Source organism: Mesoplodon densirostris, chromosome 1, assembly GCF_025265405.1.
Source record: "Mesoplodon densirostris isolate mMesDen1 chromosome 1, mMesDen1 primary haplotype, whole genome shotgun sequence".
In the NCBI taxonomy this organism is placed as follows: Eukaryota; Metazoa; Chordata; class Mammalia; order Artiodactyla; family Ziphiidae; genus Mesoplodon; species Mesoplodon densirostris.
Window position 1 is genome coordinate 90,748,043 of NC_082661.1, and position 20,246 is coordinate 90,768,288.

The following is a 20,246-nucleotide window of genomic DNA, read 5'->3' on the forward strand; positions in this document are numbered from 1 at the left end:
TTTTTTCTATTTGCTCTAAAAATTTCAGAAGGTTCCTATCAATTTACCTATATTTATTTTATTTTTATATATGTATATACATATATACACAGATTATGCTGTATACAATAAATATAATTTTCACAAAATTAAATTTGAGGTTCTTTTTATCATCTGGCCTCTAATTGTATTTCAAACGTCCACTGTACCCTCCTAACATCTACAATTATAAATTTCTGAGATCTTGTCCTTTTATTTCATTTGTATATTCAACCCCTTTCACTGGCTCACTGTCTTCTACCAACAGCCTGTGTCATTACATCCTACCTCTTCTTTCTGTTTGCATCTGGTTCTCATAAATCAATTCCAAATGAAATCGAGTAATCTTGCCCTAGTATGCCACTACGTATATAATTCATCCTTATCAGATCTATCCAAGCTAAACATTGGCCCCTGGCATTCTGATTCTTCTCATGGGATTCAGGATTAATTGGGACCCTCTGTTATAAGTAGTAGACTATCTCCAAAACTTTGACCTTTGTCGACAGTCTTGTTCTCTGACCCTGGCCGTAGGCTAAAACCTATATTCCCAGATGTATATTTCTAGAACTGTTCAGCTTTTTGAACTTTCAGCCATGTAGTCACTAGATCAGATTTCCATATATCAAGTCAAAGGAGAAGTTAATAAACATTGAGGACAAGGTCTATTGGTATGCATTATTGTTTTATATAAAGATGAATTAAACAATTATTTCTGCTCTCAATTAGTTTGTAACTTAATAGAGAATATGGCAGAAGTACATTGATAAGAATAATAATACAGAGTAAAAATGTGCAATAAGGGTGGCATAATTTTATCTGAGCCTAATGAACTGAGAAAAGATTTTTTTTTAAGAGTTCAAAAGTGATTTCCTTCTGCCACTATGGCTGAATGTAAATAAGTTGCTCAAATTCTTTGGGTCTAAAGTTCTTTATTTAAAAAAATTAAATGGTAGTACTTACTTCATGAATCTGTATATTAAATGAGTAATACATATATAAGATACTCATACATATATCTGTTATCAAATAAATGTTCAATAATAGGTATCTATAAATATATGTGTATATGTATTTGCACATACGTTTTTCAATTTATATATAAATATGTGGGCTAAGTTTACACAGAATAACTAAGATTTGAGTTTTTGACATACTAATATTGAGACTCTGGAACCAGCAGAAAGTTCTGGACCAAAGATAAAGTAATAGTGAACATCATGCAGCACTTCACATGGGCTGTAACCAAAAAGATGTTGGGAAACAGGAGCATAAGCACCAGGACCACTTTTTCACATAGTTAAGTGGAAGGGTTCAAAAACAAGCAAACAAACACAGAAAAGTAACAAGAACAACAACAAAAACAAGACTTCATCATTCCATTAAGAGAAGAGGAAGCACTAAAATCTGTGTGGACCAAAGACTAGGCAACTTTTGTCCTTCATCTGAGAAGAGTGTATAGAGATGAGGCTTACTCACTTGAAATTCAGGGGCATTGCTGCATTTTGTCCCTTGATTTCATTTCCCTGCCTAAAGCTGAGAGGAAGGGCCTTGTGGAGCTCCTGCTATAGTGGACAAGTCTGAGGCTGGAGTGAGGTGTGCGATGGAATGCCCCACCCCCAAGAATAAATGAAAAATATTGGAGGCAGAGTTCGGAGTAAGTTAAATCTCAGTAAAAGACTTATAAATGTAGTCTTTGTGAAGTTTCCTTGTAAAACTTTAAAAAGTAAATAAGACCTTCGTGCCCATCCCCTGGGGCAACAAGAAAGTGAGGCCGCTGTAGAGATTGTGCTTCACTCTATCAATTCTTGAAGAAAATAAGAAGAACCCCCAAGTGCTTTGAAAGTGGGCTGTGGATGCTAATAAGAAGAGAAAAGGGGACTCTGGGCATGGTTCTTGTCTTAAGAAGATGTCCCATGTGGATCTGGGATTACCTATGGGGCCATTTCTCAAGCCAGGCCCATCTGTTGTTGCTGGTGCACTTTTAAGATCTTGTGAAAAAATTATTCTCTGGTATGGAGATTGAACTTCCTGAATATTTTCCTGAGTAAGTTTTGTTCTTTTTGCTTACTAATTCAGAAAACACATCAGCAACAATATTTATGTCATTTATAGACAAGGAAAGAAATCACATGTTCCTGACCAAATGAGCTAATCATCATTTTATGAGGTTTTCCATATGTGTGTCATCAGACACTTTAGAATACCAAAGATGAAACCTTTGTTTGGCAGTACTGTGTTATTTCTTAACAAGTTTAAACACTGTTGATTAGAGAGCATATCAGATATATTCAGGTCTTCTTTAAACTCTCACTGTAAATTTTTAGATTTTGCATTTTTAAACTTTCAGTTCAACATCTTCCACAAAGCTGTGAAAGTTTTGAAAGCTAAGTATCTCATATACTTATAACTACAAAAAAAATCATTAAAAGAAAAGAATGATTCAGAATCTTTTCCTGAATAATATTATCATAGGATTGACTTGAAAGGTTTGTGGAGGAACAAAAATCCTGAGAACTATGACACAGAAATCTGTAGGATTAAAAATGGACCTTTTAAAGGTCAGTGTTCCAATTTTTGTTTCTAAAACAAGTACAACAACAAAGAGTACTATAGAATACGTTTTAACTATGTACCAGGCACTATCCTAAACATGTTACACTCCCCTCAACACCTCTTTTGAGGTAGGTTCTATTTTCATTATTCCCATTTTGCATATAAGGAGACAGATTTAGTGAGTGGAGTACAATGTCAATAAAAGGGATAAAAGAGCCCTTCATGTCCTCTGGGACATTGATTTAGTTATCCCTTCTCTCAATTCATCAGATGTACAGCCTCCTTACCATGATGTCCCCTTCTGTCCACACAAAAGCACAGATATCCTCTAGTTAATTTTTTTAATGCAGCCAGTGGGAGAAATACTAACATCATTCACATCATTAACTTCCATTTCATCAAACTGTATGTAATTAAACACATTCAAGAACTTTAGGCCAAACATTGGCCAAAAATAATACCCCAGAAAAATTGATTTTGGTTTTAACATGTGCTATGAAAATTTCAAAATTCATGACTAGACTGATGTCTCCAAATGCTCCACTAACAGCCTCGACAATAGCTAGGGTCCCTCACAGATGGACCTTTTTCTCTAGCTTGTGCCTCGTGCTGTTCTCGGGGATCGGCTTGCCCAGGGTCCCAGAGCATCTCACTGAGCAGTACCTGTCCAGCTGCTAACACCTTATGGCTTTTTGCCAGTGGTCAAAAGCTTCACATTCAAGTCAAATCCCAGCTCCATTCCTCACTAAGTCTGTGGCCCTAAAAACGTTGCTCAGCCTTTCTCTCAGTTTACTTATATATAAAATGGAGATAAGAGTCTTACTAACTTATGAAGATTAGACAATGCAAGTAAACTTCTTCAACCAGTATTTGAATACCTAAAGACTCACTAAATATTTGCAATTATCATTATTAATATGTTGAGTGAAATTTTAAAAGTATTATTTTAATGTGCTTCTTCAGTGTTTATAATACTTCCAGATCTATTCTGGGTGTGAAATGTTTGTGACATCAGCCTACCATTGTTTAAGTGACTAGTAAAAAAGCAATTACAGTATTTTAACATTTGTAGTCGATTATACAAAAAAAAGCAAAAAGTGAGAACTAGTTTTCCTTCCTTTAATGTAAAATCAAACACCTAAAAAGTAGGATTTCTGCAGTCATGAATTTAAAAATATGTTAATGTAAATGGAATGCTTAATAAAAATTATGTCATGGAGAAGGATATATATGGCAACAAAGATCAGCTTGCAGCCTAAATTTAATTGCATAGGTTTCTGGGAAGTAATCATGCCTCATTACACTGTCCAGTTCAAGTGGTCTTACACATTTTTTATCTAACATAGAATTTGAGCTTCCTTACATAGAGCACAAAAATACCAGATGACCAAAACCACTGCATTCCGTAATTTTCTAGTCTGTTGATTTTGGTTCCTATACATTTGAGCATAAAAACAGATTGGTACTATGCCATCAGTAATAACAATCTAATAGGAAAAAGTTTGAATAGTAGTAAGGATATACTAGCAAATCACTAGAATATTATTATGAAAAAAATAATATTGGAAGGCTGTGAATCTCAACACCATCCTGATACTAAAGAGTTAATCCATAAACATTTTACAGAGAAACAAATGAGCGAGTGAATGAATGGTTTTATTTACAAAATGTTGAGTACTGGAAATAAGTAGAATTTAAACTTCATTTAACAGGAGATAATTTTATGGGAGAAAGAACAGTATCTTCAACAGAAAGTGAGAGTATCCAGGGCTTTATTTTATTGTATATAAATACAGTTAAACAGACTTTCATTATTTCTATTTAGAGAAACTAAAGTTTGAAAACTGATTTTGAAAACACAACTAAGGACAGATGATTTGCCATTTACCTGTGGGACAACCCACAGAGTCTAACCAAATATGTCATCTGATCTTCACCATAAAGAGTCTGTTAACCTTGTGTAGTACAGACCGTGCACTCCAAGATTTTGTTAAATGCTAGGTTTTCACTATATGCTGATAACGGAACTGGAACAGGAAATAAAAATGAATTGTTTCACATTTACCTTAAATATTAAATACATGCAATAAAAATGATTTCAAGTCAGCTCACTGACATAGTGTTATTTCCAGCAAGTGGAAGATTAGAGTTTTGATGTTAACTTGAAGCTTTCTTCAAACAAATATTGGTTAGTACAGAAAAGGGGATTTAAAGGCCTCAGAAGCCCAGTTCAATTTTGTTGACAATAGCATTGAGAGTCACATCTAGGAATACAGTTTTCAACTCTGCCCTGTCAGCTGGCCAGTTATTCCAGGCCCAGTGGTATTCTCCAAATCTGGCTTGAGCTATTTTACTGTAAGTGCCTCTTTTGTGGCATTTAAATGATATTGTTGTGTTCTGCATTGCTGAATCAGCACCTTTAAAATAGAATAAGAGGTTGACGTATTCCTTTTGTGCAGTATCACTAGGAAAGAGTTGGAATACTAGTCCCTGAATAAAAATATTTTTTTCTTGTAACAACACTAAAAACCACTCAATCACTTGCCTATGTGTTCACAAATTTTACTTTGGGATGTTTTCTAAATTCTCTTCCGTAGTTCTGTCCACAGCTAATTGTTAAGTTTGCTATTATTTTTGTTATTTATGAACATTAAGACTTGATTTTCTTTTCCTTCTAGGATCCCCTGCCCTGACCGGAACTGGAACTATCAATGTCATTGTGGATGACGTCAATGACAATGTCCCCACTTTTGCCAGTAAAATGTATTTCACAACAATTCCTGAAGATGACCCAACTGGGACAGATGTTTTATTGGTAAATGCCTCAGATGCTGATGCTTCAACAAATGCAGTTATCAGGTCAGTACATTTTCCTTTGTAAATTTTAATTATTTTTCTCATTAAACATTAGTCTTTGGACTAAATGCACACAATGCTTCATTGTGCTAAAATTCTGTAGCATTAACTCATAGCCCAATTGTGGTTATCTATTGCTGAATAACCAACTATGCCTAAAATTAGGATTAAAACAATAATGATTTTATGTATTGTTCTAAATTTTTTTCTTATTAATTTTATTTATATTTTTATTGTATCTCATTTTTTTGTAGTTGAGGGATTAGGGCACAGGTCAGTGGGAGATTCTTCTGCTTCTTGTGGTTGACTAGTGTCACTTATGGTATTTACCTGGTGACTGTGTCCTAGAGGGTCCAAGATGGCTTCACTCGCATGCCTGGTGGCTTGGCAGGGATGGCTGGAACTTTAGGCACAGTTGCACCCCTTCTCTGATCATGCGATCTCAGAGCTTCTCAGTGTGGTTCTTCAGCAGGGTAGTTGGACTTCTTTATATGGTAGAAGAACCTCTGGGTTACAAGGACCTCAGGTGAAAGCTGCTAATGCTCTTAAAGGCCAGGCCTTAAAACGGCATAGGATCACTTCCATAATACTTTCTTTGTCAAAGCAACCATGGCCAATCAAGAGTCCCCAGGCTAAAACCCATCGGTGAAAAGTCTTCAAATGACTGTGCCATCATATAGTCAGATATGATAAAAATACATGCCATTTTTATCTTGCAAAAAACTATTATGTTCACTTTAAATTGACAGACAATTATTACAACTTAAATGAAAAATATTTTCACAGAATAGTAAGTTGTTATGCCAACCTAAATCTTATTTACTCTGGCTTGATATATTTTTAATGGAATATATATTTTGGATGTTAATCACTCCTTGCTATTCATGGAATCCTGGAGAAAATCCACTTTTTCCTCTGGTTAACAGAGCTTTTATGTATTAATTTTTATACTGACTATTTAAGTATTACATATTTAAGTCATTTACCCAACTACTGATGGACTCTCTAAAAGCACAACCTTTTATATGTGATGTTAATTTTCCCATATGGTCTAACACGACCTTTTACACAGCAGCTACCCAAAAAATATTTATTTATGTTCTTCTTTCTACCAGTTTGATCAAGTTATGCATTTTAATGGATGGAATACTTATTTTGAGTTAAACACTTTACATAACTTTTAATATTTTCCCTTCTAGTAAACCAGCCTGCATTAATTACTAGCTTATCTAGTTTATATCTTTATCTAGTTTATATCTTTGTTTCCCAGACACCCATTCCAGAATTTAGCTCTTATAGAAATATATTCCTTTTTTTCCCCAACTGACCAAATCTCCATTCAAAACCTCGCTTTTAATTCTTTTATGTCATAACATTGGAGAAAGTCACAAAACTGTATCAACAGGGTTGACATTCAAAGGCAAATCCCTTTCTCTGTGCTCCTAATCCCATCCCATTCGATTTCCCTCAAATCATTAATTCAACAGTTACTATATTTTGCTCTGGATCTTCAAGTAATCCTTCTTTCCTTGATCATACCTTTATCCCTATAGAAATGCTCAGAATATCTGGTATTGAGCTCTGGTTCCTTTATTTACTTGCATGATTTAGGAAAGTCATTTTAGTGTCTCTAAGGCTCAGTGTATCCATCAGTAAAAGTGGAGTTAAGAATTGCTACTTTCAAAATCTGTGAGAATTAAATATATATTGACCAATTACTAGGTGCCAAGTATCATATATGGAATCAGTTAATATGTGCAAATGTCTCTAACACATTATTGGGACACGAAAGTCACTAAATTTATACTCGTTTTTTTTTCTTTTCATCATTCTAATATCTATTTTATTCCTAATATATTCTTCCTTGAAAAATGTCTACAACATAATAGTGACTGGCACCTAAATAAATGCATTAAATGAATGACCCTAGTATTCTTTACAACTGCTGCTTTTATGCACATTTTTCACACCATATTTTTGAGAGAGTGGGTTACTGCCTCAAAGTTTTCTCTGACCATTTATTCTTGAAAATCTCTCAGTCTTTCTCCTCCATTGCTTTACCAAAAAAGACTATTCGAAGATTCTACTGAAAGTTATCAAGCCCAGTGATTTCTGAGTCTTTATTTCCCTTTGCCTTTTGCAATATTTGCACCACAGGTCAGCCTTTCTTATTGGCTTTTTTTTTTTCTCCTCAATGTCTGTGTAAATGTTATTTCTTATTTCTCATCCTGCATCTCTGACCACACCTTCTAATTTGCCTTCTGTATCCCCTCTTTCTATCTCTCCAAAGAAATTTGGACATTCGCCATAGCATTTCTTCTCAGACCTTTTCTTTCCTTTCTTTATTTTCCCACATGTGTGTGTATGTGTGTGTGTGAGAGAGAGAGAGAGAGAGAGAAAGAGTAAAAGAGAGAGAGAGTAGAGAATCATCCATTTCCATGGCTGCAGCCATGATAAAACTTACCCAGAAAACTAGACAGAAAACCTCTAAACCTGTTGTATCAGCTCTGACTCCATCCTGGAGATTCCCACCCGTCTTTAAAACTCTCTAGGAGGCACTTCTATGCAGAGGTAGAAGTCACAAGGACAATATATCAGAAACTCCTAAACTTTTCTGTTTCTCATCTTGATGTACTGCTCTCTTTTAATGATGTTGCCTTGCCTTCTTCGTCCTCCCATCTTGATGGCTAACAGTCATCCTCTCTCCCTACGCTCATTCAGTGGACAAGTTTTCATGTTTCTTCTTTCCTAATGCCTCTGGCACTCATTCTTTTCTGTGCATCCCTCCTGCCAAGACCCTAGTTCAGTCCATAATTACATCATACCTGGACTATTATAATAAAAATTAACTTACTTTCCTGACTCTGGTTTCTAATCCTTCCAATCTATATACTACACGATCCTGTATAATCTTGGAGCCCTTACAATGTCCCAGATACTTTGTTAAGTTCTGAGGAGTTAAGCACTTCAGTTCTAATAAGTACACTTTAATATAGAAGGTAATTTTGCAATATTGTAATTATAGTACCTTGTAACAAGTATAGTTTAAACACAGAATGTGTGGAAAGAACAGCATACTCAGTGATACCTGAAGAAATAAGTATAAGCTTCAAGTAACTGATGAATTTTGGAAAGACAGAGGAGTTGCTTATGGACAAACAAGGGATGAAAGGCATTCTAGGCAAAGACAGTAACAGGTGAAAAGCCAAATCTTTGCAAAAACATAGCATCAGAAAAACAAAGCTCTTCAGTATGGTTGTTGTGTGTTAGGAATGGGCCTTGTATACCACAGGAGAAAATTTACATTTCTTTCTGTGTCTAGTGGGAAAAACAGCTGAAATGTTTTAAGGTGGGCAGTAACATGATTAGTTTACATTTTATGATGATTCCTCTCTCAGTGTTGTAGAAAGTGATTTGGATAAAGCAAAGCCTGAGTTAGTGAATGAAAAGAAAATTGCAGTAACATGAAACAGCTAGCTCAGTGGCTCAGCTTTAACGATACTCCCCCCTCCTCAAAATCTTTCAACTTCCAGTTTGCCTAGGGCATAACGCCCAGTCTGCATATTCCAGCCACTCCTTAAACAGCCCCAGAATCTTTCCAAGCTTATGCTGTACAAATGTATAGCCAAACTTTCAGCCTCACTGGATCACTTCCTGCTCCTGGGAAAAGGACCTGTGCTTTTCCAAGCATTATGGCTCTCTTCAAATCCTTCTATATCCTAGACCAGGTTTCTGCAAACAGCAGCCTGCAAGCCAAATAAGACCCAGTGCCTAGTTTTGTAAATAAAGTGTTACTGAAAAATAGCCATGCCCATTCAGGTACGTATTGTCTGTGGCTGCTTTTGCATTAAAACAGCAAGTTGAGTGTTGCAACAGAGATCTGATGGCCTAAAGAGCTGAAAATATTTACTAACTGGTCCTTTACAGAAAAAAAAAAAAAAAATGTTGACTCCTAGCCTAAAATACCTTCATTCTCCCTTTACGATACTATTGTAAGGTGGGTAACCTCTTTAAGATTTAGCCTAAATTTACATTTCTCCAAGAAAGGCTTTTCTACCAAAAGTGATCTCTTTTTCTTCTGAATTCCCGAAACAATGTTTCTGAGCAATTTCATAGCACTTAAACATACTGCCTGTTTTTGTTTTTGTTTTTGTTTTTGTTTTTGTTTTGCGGTACGTGGGACTCTCACTGTTGTGGTCTCTCCCGTTGCGGAGCACAGGCTCCGGACGCACAGGCTCTGCGGCCATGGCTCATGGGCCCAACCGCTCCGTGGCATGTGGGATCCTCCCGTACTGGGGCACGAACCCGTGTCCCCTGCATCGGCAGATGGACTCTCAACCACTGCGCCACCAGGGAAGCCCCTTCCTGGTTTTGTATTTACTTTTCCATGTGTCTTTCTTCCATCTAGGGTATAAGCTTGAGCACAGAATTTTTTTACCTACTTATCCATGTCTCTATTAGTTCATCCATTTACCTAAAGATGGATTATAAGAGGTTATATATAATAGATTATTATAATTATGTACATATATATACTGTTACGTGTATAAACCTAAACTTTGAATTGTTGTCACATACTAATTACTCTGCCAAGTGCTTTTAAAAAGAAATTACAGTTGATGCTTAAAACTATCAAATGAAAAGAATACATATATGTATAATACTTTGTAGATAGAGAAGACTTAGAAAGGCTAAGAAACTTTATGAATTTAAGTACTTGAATGAGATCAAAATTCATGTCCAAGGGAACTGTGTTCCAAAGTCCAGTTTCTAAACTATTACTAAATCACTGTATTTTAGCAGCCCACAGTGCAGTGCCTTATGACCATAACAAATCTCAGGAAGAGGTAAAAAAGTTTCAAAAAATCAAATGGGGATATTTCAGCTTTACACATGCAACAACAGTTGATTTAGATTTTAGATAATAATGATCAGTTTATGCCAGTAATTTGAAACAGTAATTTCTTGAGTCAGAAAAAAAATTAACACCTTGGTGATTTGCCTTGAACTAAATCATTGTAAACTGATTCTACATCAACAAACCTGAGCAAGAGTCCCTTTTGGCCTTAGCAAGAGCTACAGTGTGCCTTGTCTCACCCACATCCCCCCAGGCTGTGTCTCACCTTCCATCTACTGTAGGATAATGGAAAAGGTGCATGTTGAAGTCATAAAGACAGAAGTTCAAAGTCTCCATGTACCATTTATAGATTTCATGTTTCTCTGTGCAACTAGATTAACCTCCCTTAGACTCAGATTCCTCATCGATAAAAAATGTAGTACAAAACCAAACTGTTAGGATTGTTCTGAGGCTTAAATGAGAGCATATATAAAATGCCTTGTAGTCTGCTAGGTGCACACTAAGAACACAGTAAGATGCCACAAAGTTGTAGAGAACAGTGTAGGTGTTTAGCTGTTAAGAAGGTAGCACAAGACTTGATCTAAGTTCATAACCTTAAAAGAAATTAATGTGGACCAGAGAAGCAGGAGAGAGATGCATGAAAGGATGAGAAGTGAAACAAGACTCAAATAATACAAGTGGGGAAAACCTGGGCATGTGATCTCAGCAGTCCATCCATTTATATTGTCCCCTATGTTTCTTTTATCTCTTTCTTTTTGTAACTTACAAGAATAAATTTGATTGAAACTGGTATTAAAGATATTGTGAGATATTAAAGAATATATCATATTTAAAATACACTATTGATACACTTTTATTCTTTAATTTTTAAAAATAATAAATATATTACCTACTTTTAAACAGACAATCGTATGTGCAATAGCATAAAATAAAGAATAAGAATTTATAGTACAGAGTTCCTCTATGGATTATTTAGTTCAACCTGGGCCAGAACTCACATCATTTGCCTTTCAACACATTGTTCATTCTAATATACCATGGTCTTCTCATATACAAAGCATCCAAATCAAATTTACATACATTTTGCAACCTTCTTATTTTTATTTGTGAATGCTTAAGGGAACAAATATTTGAGTGAACCCTGACCTTTGCTGTCATAAAGCTGTAAGAAAGCTTGTGGCACTATGAAGCACTTGTTCCAACCCCTGTTAAGTTATTTGGTCATTTCTACACCTACCGATAGAAGCAAAGTTTCCCAAAGTAAAATCACATAATTCTCATAATCCAGGTGTCTACAGACTTTCTCCAAAAGGTAAGGCAATATGATTATTTCATGAGTCCTGAATTTCTAACTTTGAGAAATCATTTACAAACCTTTGTTATTTTTATTTTGATAAAGGGAATAGATATCTTCTCCTGTGTAAGCATAGTAATTACACTTTGTAAAGAGTCATTTCTGGTCCAGGAAATATAGTCAGTGCTGTTCTCACTCCTGATCGTGGCATGTGGGTGTGTCAAAGGATGTTCAAATCTGAGTGATACCAAATAGTTTATCAATATTAAAATCATTTCTCAATCAAATTCCTTCTTTATTCTTTTTCTATTTAGCTCTCATTTTATAGAACTTCTATTTTTTTTAAAATAGCTCCCAACGTTTCATTATGTCTATAAAAAGGATGAAGATGCTGAAATGTTTGTTTTAAATGATGAACTTCATAGGAGAAATGTGCACTGGCTGCAATGCAAGGTTTTTCCTGCTGTTTCTATTAGGCACTTGTTGTTGCTATGTTTTTATGGACACAAACCAAACTATAGGAACACCAGTTAGTTCCAACAAGGGCACTTCTTTGTTGGCATAAAGGAGAAAACTTTTAAAGATGTCTATTATCTCTCTACCCTCCAATTTAAAAAATTATGGACCACAGCCAGCTTCTGAACCTTCAAGCTTAGCTACTTCTTTCCTAGCTGACCTCTCAGGAATATATACAGACAGCTTTTTTCTTCAGAAAGAAGAGAGAAGCTATTCTCAGTGGAAACTCCTCCCCACTAACCAATCTGGTTAGCATCAAAATATCCATTAAGATGTCATACGTCTCCTTACAAGAAAGCAAAGCAGCATGGCCATATGAGGACTAGCAAATGAGTGAATTAGTAACTAGGAATGTCTCTGTATAAATTATCAGTTCTTGAGTTGTTCTTGATAGTCAGTATGTGTCAAATACAGTGTTTGGTCTTTAAAGAAAAAGATCTTCCACTGACCTTTCTGGTATATTGTGGTACATAGCAGAAAAAATAATTTTTAGATTTATTTAACAGATGTTCATTTGTGATCCTGGCCACTGACCACAATATTAGAGCAAGGCCCTGATTTATGCTCTCAGGCTGGTTTATTTAAAACACACTAGTCTTCTGGGTATATTCTGGGGACTTGCATGATTTAAGAAACCCACAAACCTTGTGAGGACCTGCTTGAGGTCATGGGATATCTCACAATAAAGATTGTTAATGTGATGTTCACATAAAATTTGAACTCACCATATCCTTTCGTTGTTGTGTGATCTTACTTGTAATGTTTTTCTTGACATTTCTGCCTCAGTCATTAAATTATAGTAAATAGATGTTGAAGCATTAAAACTGGAAGAAATATGCCCATGTCTTCTCTCTGCTTTAGTTATAGGATCATTGGTGGAAATTCTCAGTTCACCATCAACCCATCCACAGGACAAATCATCACCAGTGCGTTGCTAGACAGGGAAACAAAAGAGAATTATACTTTAGTGGTTGTTGCCAGTGATGCTGGATCCCCGGAGCCTCTTTCCAGTTCCACCAGTGTGCTCGTCACGGTGACTGACATCAACGACAACCCACCAAGGTTTCAGCATCACCCGTATGTCACACACATCCCGTCCCCTACTCTTCCAGGTAACCAAACCAACTTGGAGGTATCATAGATAAATAAAAACTATACATTGGACACTTTCTATAATTACATTGCTGTTATTTTTACGTGTATATTTCTGATATAGCCAAAGTTGGCAAATCCTCTAAAATTCAACTCTTACCTAAATAAATTGAAGGAACATAGAATCTTGCAAATTAATTCTTTCTTCCCAGACCAATTGTATTTAAGGTTTTATAATTGCCACACCTTTCCTAGTGCTGTTTCTTAATTTTACTTGAATATTGTTAAAGATTAGAATAGATTTCACTTTGTAGTCAAGGAGAGTTCTGTCCTGAGATGTAATTTGTGTGTTCCTTGATAGGAGGGGCATTATCTCTTTTTCCGTGCCATATCCGAGCACCTGAAACATTATCTGGGAAGTAATAGGCCTTCGACTGTATTTCTTAGTAGAAAATGAATATTTTATTCAATGCTTCATGGATCAGTTTTCAAAAGCTTTAATGAAGGAATCCTTCTAGTTAATTATTACTATAAATATTTTACTCTAGTTTTGATGAGTGAAGTTTGTCTTCTGTTAGTATGACTATGAAGCTGTTAATGAACCACTTTCATATTGACAATATGTATTTATCTTTCTGCATATCTTTTACATTTAGTTTGATTTTGTTTGTTTCTTTGCAAGGAATGGCCTACTCTCTTAGGCACTACACAAATCATCTGCCATTGGTAATTTTTGAAATGAATTTTGAAACAGGAAAACATACAAATAAAGGCCATAATTAATTTTCCTTGCTTTAAGATATTTTTAATTAGGAAAAAAAAATGGATACAGGATTTCTCCTCTAGTCATCTTTGATCTATTCACTTGAGGTCTAATTGATACCAATTGCAAGTATAAAATCTATAAATTATTGTGCCAAATTTCTATCAAAAGGAAATGTCAATAGTGAAGTCATAAATCCCTGATGATGGCCTTCAGCTGAAATGATGCTGGCAGGCATGATTCTAATCACACCCAATGTGTGGTGATGCAATATAACATCTCCTGTACAAAGTGAGTAAGGCTTAAACATTTTTTTCCTCTTTAGACATATTATAATTAAGCAGAATCACTGGCCTTTTTTAAATTAGAGACTTTTCACTTGTGTCACAAACTCTTCTGTTACGGGTAGGAGTGCAGGTTTGGGAAAGGTTTCTGAATAAGTTTATCGAAAACACGTCCTTATGGCAGCTTTTCAGCATATCTCCTCTACAATCTGTCCAATTGGCCCTCATCCCAAGCATTGACTTTTGGAATCCAAATTGAGCCCATTCTTCCTCAGTTCTTATTTCTTACTACTTTATAATTATTTATATATGTGTGTGTGTGTACTTTATAATTGTTCATATATGTATGTGTGTGTAATTTATAATTGTTCTAATATATATATATGTATGCACACATACATATATACACTTCATTTCCATATGAGAATAGTTCACAGATAAGAGAATTTTGCTATAAAACAGTGGGTATAAGGAATCAACAGTAATTTTTTAAACATATTATTTTTGTTGACATGATTACATAAAAGGTAATTCAATAATATTTTAAGACATAATAGGACAATTATTTTTTTTCCCCCATAAACATAGTTCTTAACAGAACTCCTGTATTATTGTGTTTGTTGGAAGTTCTGTTATGTACAGATTTTTCTCCTAGGAACTATAATTCGGAAGGATTAGCCATTGCCCTTCCCTGTGCTTCTCGCAAAGGCATACTGAAAATTATTAAATTCAGTAGACTGTATGGGTTTTAGGTAGATAATGGCAGGTCAGTTCCTGAAGACTATTGTTAGATTTGACTGGGAACTTCGGAGACAATATAAGAGGTACTGTTCTCCCCTAGTAATCATGGGGAAATAAAGTTATGTCAGGTAGCAATATAGTGTTTTATATATAGTTTTAATATAGTGTTTAAACTTACTATCAAATGTTTTATTGGGGTTCCATGAGATTATAACTGCACACTCCCTCTTTTATAGGTTCCTTCGTCTTTGCGGTTACTGTCACAGATGCTGACTTTGGACCCAATTCTGAACTACATTATTCTCTTTCGGGTAGAAACTCTGAAAAATTTCACATTGACCCACTGAGAGGAGCTATTATGGCAGCCAGACCACTAAATGGCACTTCAGAAGTGACATTTTCTGTGCATGTAAAAGATGGTGGCTCATTTCCAAAGACAGATTCTACAACAGTGACTGTTCGATTTGTGAACAAAGCAGATTTCCCTAAAGTCAGAGCCAAAGAACAAACTTTCGTGTTTCCTGAAAACCAACCAGCAGGCACTCTTGTCACTACCATAACAGGGTCCTCCTTGAGAGGAGAACCTCTGTCCTATTATATTGCAAGTGGGAATCTTGGCAACACATTTCAGACTGATCAGTTATCAGGGCAGGTGTCCATTAGTCAACCTCTGGATTTTGAAAAGATACAAAAATATGTTGTATGGATAGAAGCCAGAGATGGAGGTTTCCCTCCTTTCTCCTCTTATGAGAAACTTGACATAACAGTATTAGATGTCAATGATAATTCCCCAGTTTTTAAGGAAGATCCATTTGTATCTGAAATATTGGAAAACCTTTCTCCTCGAAAAATACTTACTGTTTCTGCAGTGGACAAGGATAGTGGACTCAATGGACAGTTAGACTATGAAATTGTTAATGGCAACAGAGAACATAGTTTCAGTATTAATCATGCTACTGGTGAAATTAGTAGCATTCGACCTTTAGACCGGGAAAAAATATCTCAGTATGTGCTTACCATAAAGTCTTCAGACAAAGGCTCCCCTTCTCAGAGCACCTCAGTAAAAGTCATCATTAACATTTTAGATGAAAATGATAATGCCCCAAGGTTTTCACAAATATTCAGTGCCCATGTTCCTGAAAATTCCCCATTAGGGTACACAGTTACACGTGTCACAACTTCTGATGAAGATATTGGTGTAAATGCAATCAGTAGATATTCTATAATGGACACAAGTCTTCCGTTTACGATTAATCCCAGCACTGGGGATATTGTAATTAGTAGACCTTTAAATAGAGAAGACACAGACCATTACAGAATCCGAGTTTCTGCCCACGATTCTGGGTGGACTGTAAGTACAGATGTCACAATATTTGTGACAGATGTCAATGACAATGCTCCAAGATTTAGCAGACCATCCTATTACTTAGATTTTCCTGAACTTACTGAAATTGGCTCCAGAGTGACTCAGGTATCTGCAACAGACCCTGATGAGGGATCAAATGGACAAGTGTTTTATTTTATAAAATCTCAGTCGGAGTACTTCAGGATTAATGCCACCACAGGAGAGATTTTCAATAAACAGGTCTTAATATACCAGAACATCAGTGGCTTCAGTAACGTGAACATCAACAGACATAGTTTTATAGTGACATCTTCAGATCGAGGTAATCCTGCATTACTTAGTGAGACAACAGTTACAATCAACACGGTGGACAGTAATGACAATGCACCACAATTTCTTAAAACTGCATATTTTACTCCAGTCACCAAACATGTTAAAGTTGGTACAAAGTTAATCAAAATTACTGCAGTAGATGAGAAAGATTTTGGATTGAATTCTGAAGTGGAGTATTTCATTTTGAATGAAAATCATTTGGGAAAATTTAAGTTAGACAATAATACAGGGTGGATTTCAGTAGCAGCTCCCCTGATATCTGACTTGAATCAAAACTTTTTGATCACTGTCACCGCGAAGGATAAGGGAAACCCTCCACTTTCATCCCAAGCAACTGTTCAAATAATTGTCACTGAGGAAAACTACCATACACCTGAATTCTCTCAAAGCCACATGAGTGCAACCATCCCTGAAAGCCATAGTATTGGGGCCATTGTCAGAACGATTTCTGCAAGAGATAGAGACACGGCTATGAATGGCTTGATTAAGTACAGTATTTCCTCAGGAAATGAAGAAGGCATCTTTGCAATCAATTCCTCCACAGGTGTATTAACACTAGCCAAAGCTCTTGATTATGAGCTATGCCAGAAACATGAAATGACTATTAGTGCTACAGATGGAGGCTGGGTTGCAAGGACTGGTTACTGCAGTGTGACTGTAGATGTGATTGATGTGAATGACAATTCTCCAGTGTTCCTCCCTGATGAATATTTCCCCACTGTTTTGGAAAATGCCCCCAGTGGGACGACAGTTATCCACCTAAATGCAACGGATGCCGACTCTGGAACCAATGCTGTGATTGCATATACTATACAGTCATCTGACAGTGACCTCTTTGTCATTGACCCCAACACAGGAGTCATCACCACTCAAGGTTTCTTGGATTTTGAAACCAAGCAGAGCTACCACCTTACTGTGAAAGCTTTCAATGTCCCTGATGAAGAAAGGTGCAGTTTTGCCACTGTTAATATACAGTTAAAAGGGACAAATGAATATGTGCCTCGTTTTGTTTCCAAACTTTACTATTTTGAAATCTCAGAAGCAGCTCCTAAAGGTACTATTGTTGGAGAAGTGTTTGCCAGTGACCGTGATTTGGGCACTGATGGGGAAGTGCATTATTTGATATTTGGTAACAGTAGAAAGAAGGGTTTCCAGATCAACAGGAAGACTGGACAGATTTATGTTTCTGGACTTCTTGATAGAGAAAAAGAAGAAAGGGTATCTTTGAAGGTACTGGCCAAGAATTTTGGCAGCATTAGGGGTGCAGACATCGATGAGGTCACTGTAAATGTCACTGTGCTTGATGCCAATGACCCACCCGTTTTTAGTCTAAACATCTACAGCGTTCAGATTAGTGAAGGGGTCCCAATGGGAACTCATGTGACCTTTGTCAGTGCCTTCGACTCAGACTCTGTTCCCAGCTGGAGTAGGTTTTCCTATTTTATTGGATCAGGGAATGAAAATGGTGCCTTTTCCATTAATCCACAGACAGGACAGATCACCGTTACTGCAGAATTAGATCGAGAAACCCTACCCATCTATAATCTCACGGTTTTAGCTGTGGATTCAGGGACCCCCTCAGCTACAGGAAGTGCCTCCTTATTAGTCACCCTGGAAGATATAAATGATAATGGGCCTATGCTGACCATCAGTGAGGGAGAAGTTATGGAAAACAAACGCCCAGGAACTCTGGTGATGACCCTTCAGTCCACGGATCCTGACCTCTCTCCAAATCAAGGCCCCTTTACCTATTATTTGCTGAGCACGGGTCCTGCCACCAGCTATTTTAGTCTGAACACTGCTGGAGTTCTGAGCACAACTAGAGAGATTGACAGAGAGCAAATTGCAGACTTCTATCTTTCTGTGGTCACTAGGGACTCCGGTGTTCCTCAGATGTCTTCCACAGGAACTGTGCATATCACAGTGATAGACCAAAATGACAACCCTTCACAGTCGCGGACGGTGGAGATATTTGTTAACTATTATGGCAACTTGTTTCCTGGTGGGATTTTAGGCTCCGTGAAGCCACAGGATCCAGATGTGTTAGACACCTTCCACTGCTCCCTGACTTCGGGAGTTACGAGCCTCTTCAGTATTCCAAGGGGCACTTGCAATCTGAGTTCCCAGCCAAGGTCCACAGATGGCACATTTGATCTGACTGTCCTCAGCAATGATGGCATCCACAGCACGGTCACGAGCAATATCCGAGTTTTCTTCACTGGATTTTCCAACATGACAGTGGATAACAGCATCCTACTGCGTCTCAGTGTACCAAGTGTAAAGGACTTCTTGACGAACCACTACCTTCATTTCTTACGCATTGCCAGTTCACAGCTGACTGGCCTCGGGACCGCTGTGCAACTGTATGCGGCCTATGAAGGGAACAATAGAACATTTCTTTTGGCAGCTGTGAAGCGAAACCATAATCAGTATGTGAATCCCAGTGGTGTAGCCACCTTCTTCGAAAGCATCAAAGAGATCCTCTTCCGGCAGAGTGGAGTGAAGGTAGAATCTGTGGATCACGACACATGTGCTCCTGGCCCATGTCAAAACGGAGGGAGCTGTGTAAGGAGACTGGCCGTGAGCTTCGAATTAAAGAGCTACGAGAGCCTTCCAGTCATCATCGTGGCAAATGAACCTTTGCAACCTTTCTTATGCAAGTGTCTGCCAGGCTATACTGGCAGCTGGTGTGAGATAGACATAGACGAATGCCTTCCGTCCCCTTGCCACAATGGTGGGACCTGTCACAATTTAGTGGGAGGATTTTCATGCAGCTGCCCAGATGGCTTCACTGGCAGGGCCTGTGAGAGAGATATCAATGAGTGCCTGCCTAGTCCCTGCAAGAACAGTGCCATCTGCCAGAACTTTCCAGGAGGCTTCAACTGTGTTTGCAAAACTGGATACACAGGTATGACAATGTTTGGCTTTTTTTCCACCAAGACTTTAGCCATATCAAGTATAATAGAAAGTCATGAACTTTGTCATTTTCAAATGATTTTCCCTAAAGAATAAGCAGAATCACAGCAAATGCTTTAAGCATTTACTATTGACCAGACACTGTTCTAAGCACTTTATCTGTAGTTATTTCACTTACTTCTCACAAGAAACCTATGAGGTAGGGATAATGCTTTTCCAGGTTTTACAGAGGAGGAAGATGATGTAGAGAGAAGTTGAGTTGGTTTTCTAAGGTGACTCAGTTGATTTGTTGTAGAGTCGGGATGTGAGCTTGCACAGTTCATTCCAGAGGTTAAGTTCTTGTCTTGTACAAGAGCAAAAAGAGCATCTTACCTTCAAAAAAGTGTTCTAAAGTTAAAGGGCATGGTGTATTTAAAGTACAAGACCTGGACTATTTTATGTCCTAAATACAGTTATCAACTATTTTTCTTGGTTCCTTCATTTTATCATGATCATTTTTATGATTTTTTATCATAATTATTGTCAGGATTATTGAAATTTGACCCACACTGTGAGGAGAATGAAGCAAGAACTGTGATTTAGATTGAGATTAAAATGCCTTGTTATTTGTAGTAGTTGGTTAGAAAACATCATAGGCTGATTTGTAAGGTAACTGAGCCACAATGTACCTTGAC

At 36.8% G+C, this 20,246-nt stretch overlaps 1 protein-coding gene across 1 annotated transcript in view; it reads left to right on the top strand.

The window, feature by feature from the left end:
- Positions 1-20,246, top strand: part of FAT4 (FAT atypical cadherin 4) — a 175,259-nt gene that overhangs the window by 114,967 nt on the left and 40,046 nt on the right. The window contains exons 7-9 of the mRNA XM_060105751.1: positions 5,253-5,433; positions 12,960-13,210; positions 15,215-19,564. Coding sequence (XP_059961734.1) covers positions 5,253-5,433; positions 12,960-13,210; positions 15,215-19,564 — 4,782 coding nt within the window. The remainder of the gene's footprint in view (positions 1-5,252; positions 5,434-12,959; positions 13,211-15,214; positions 19,565-20,246) is intronic.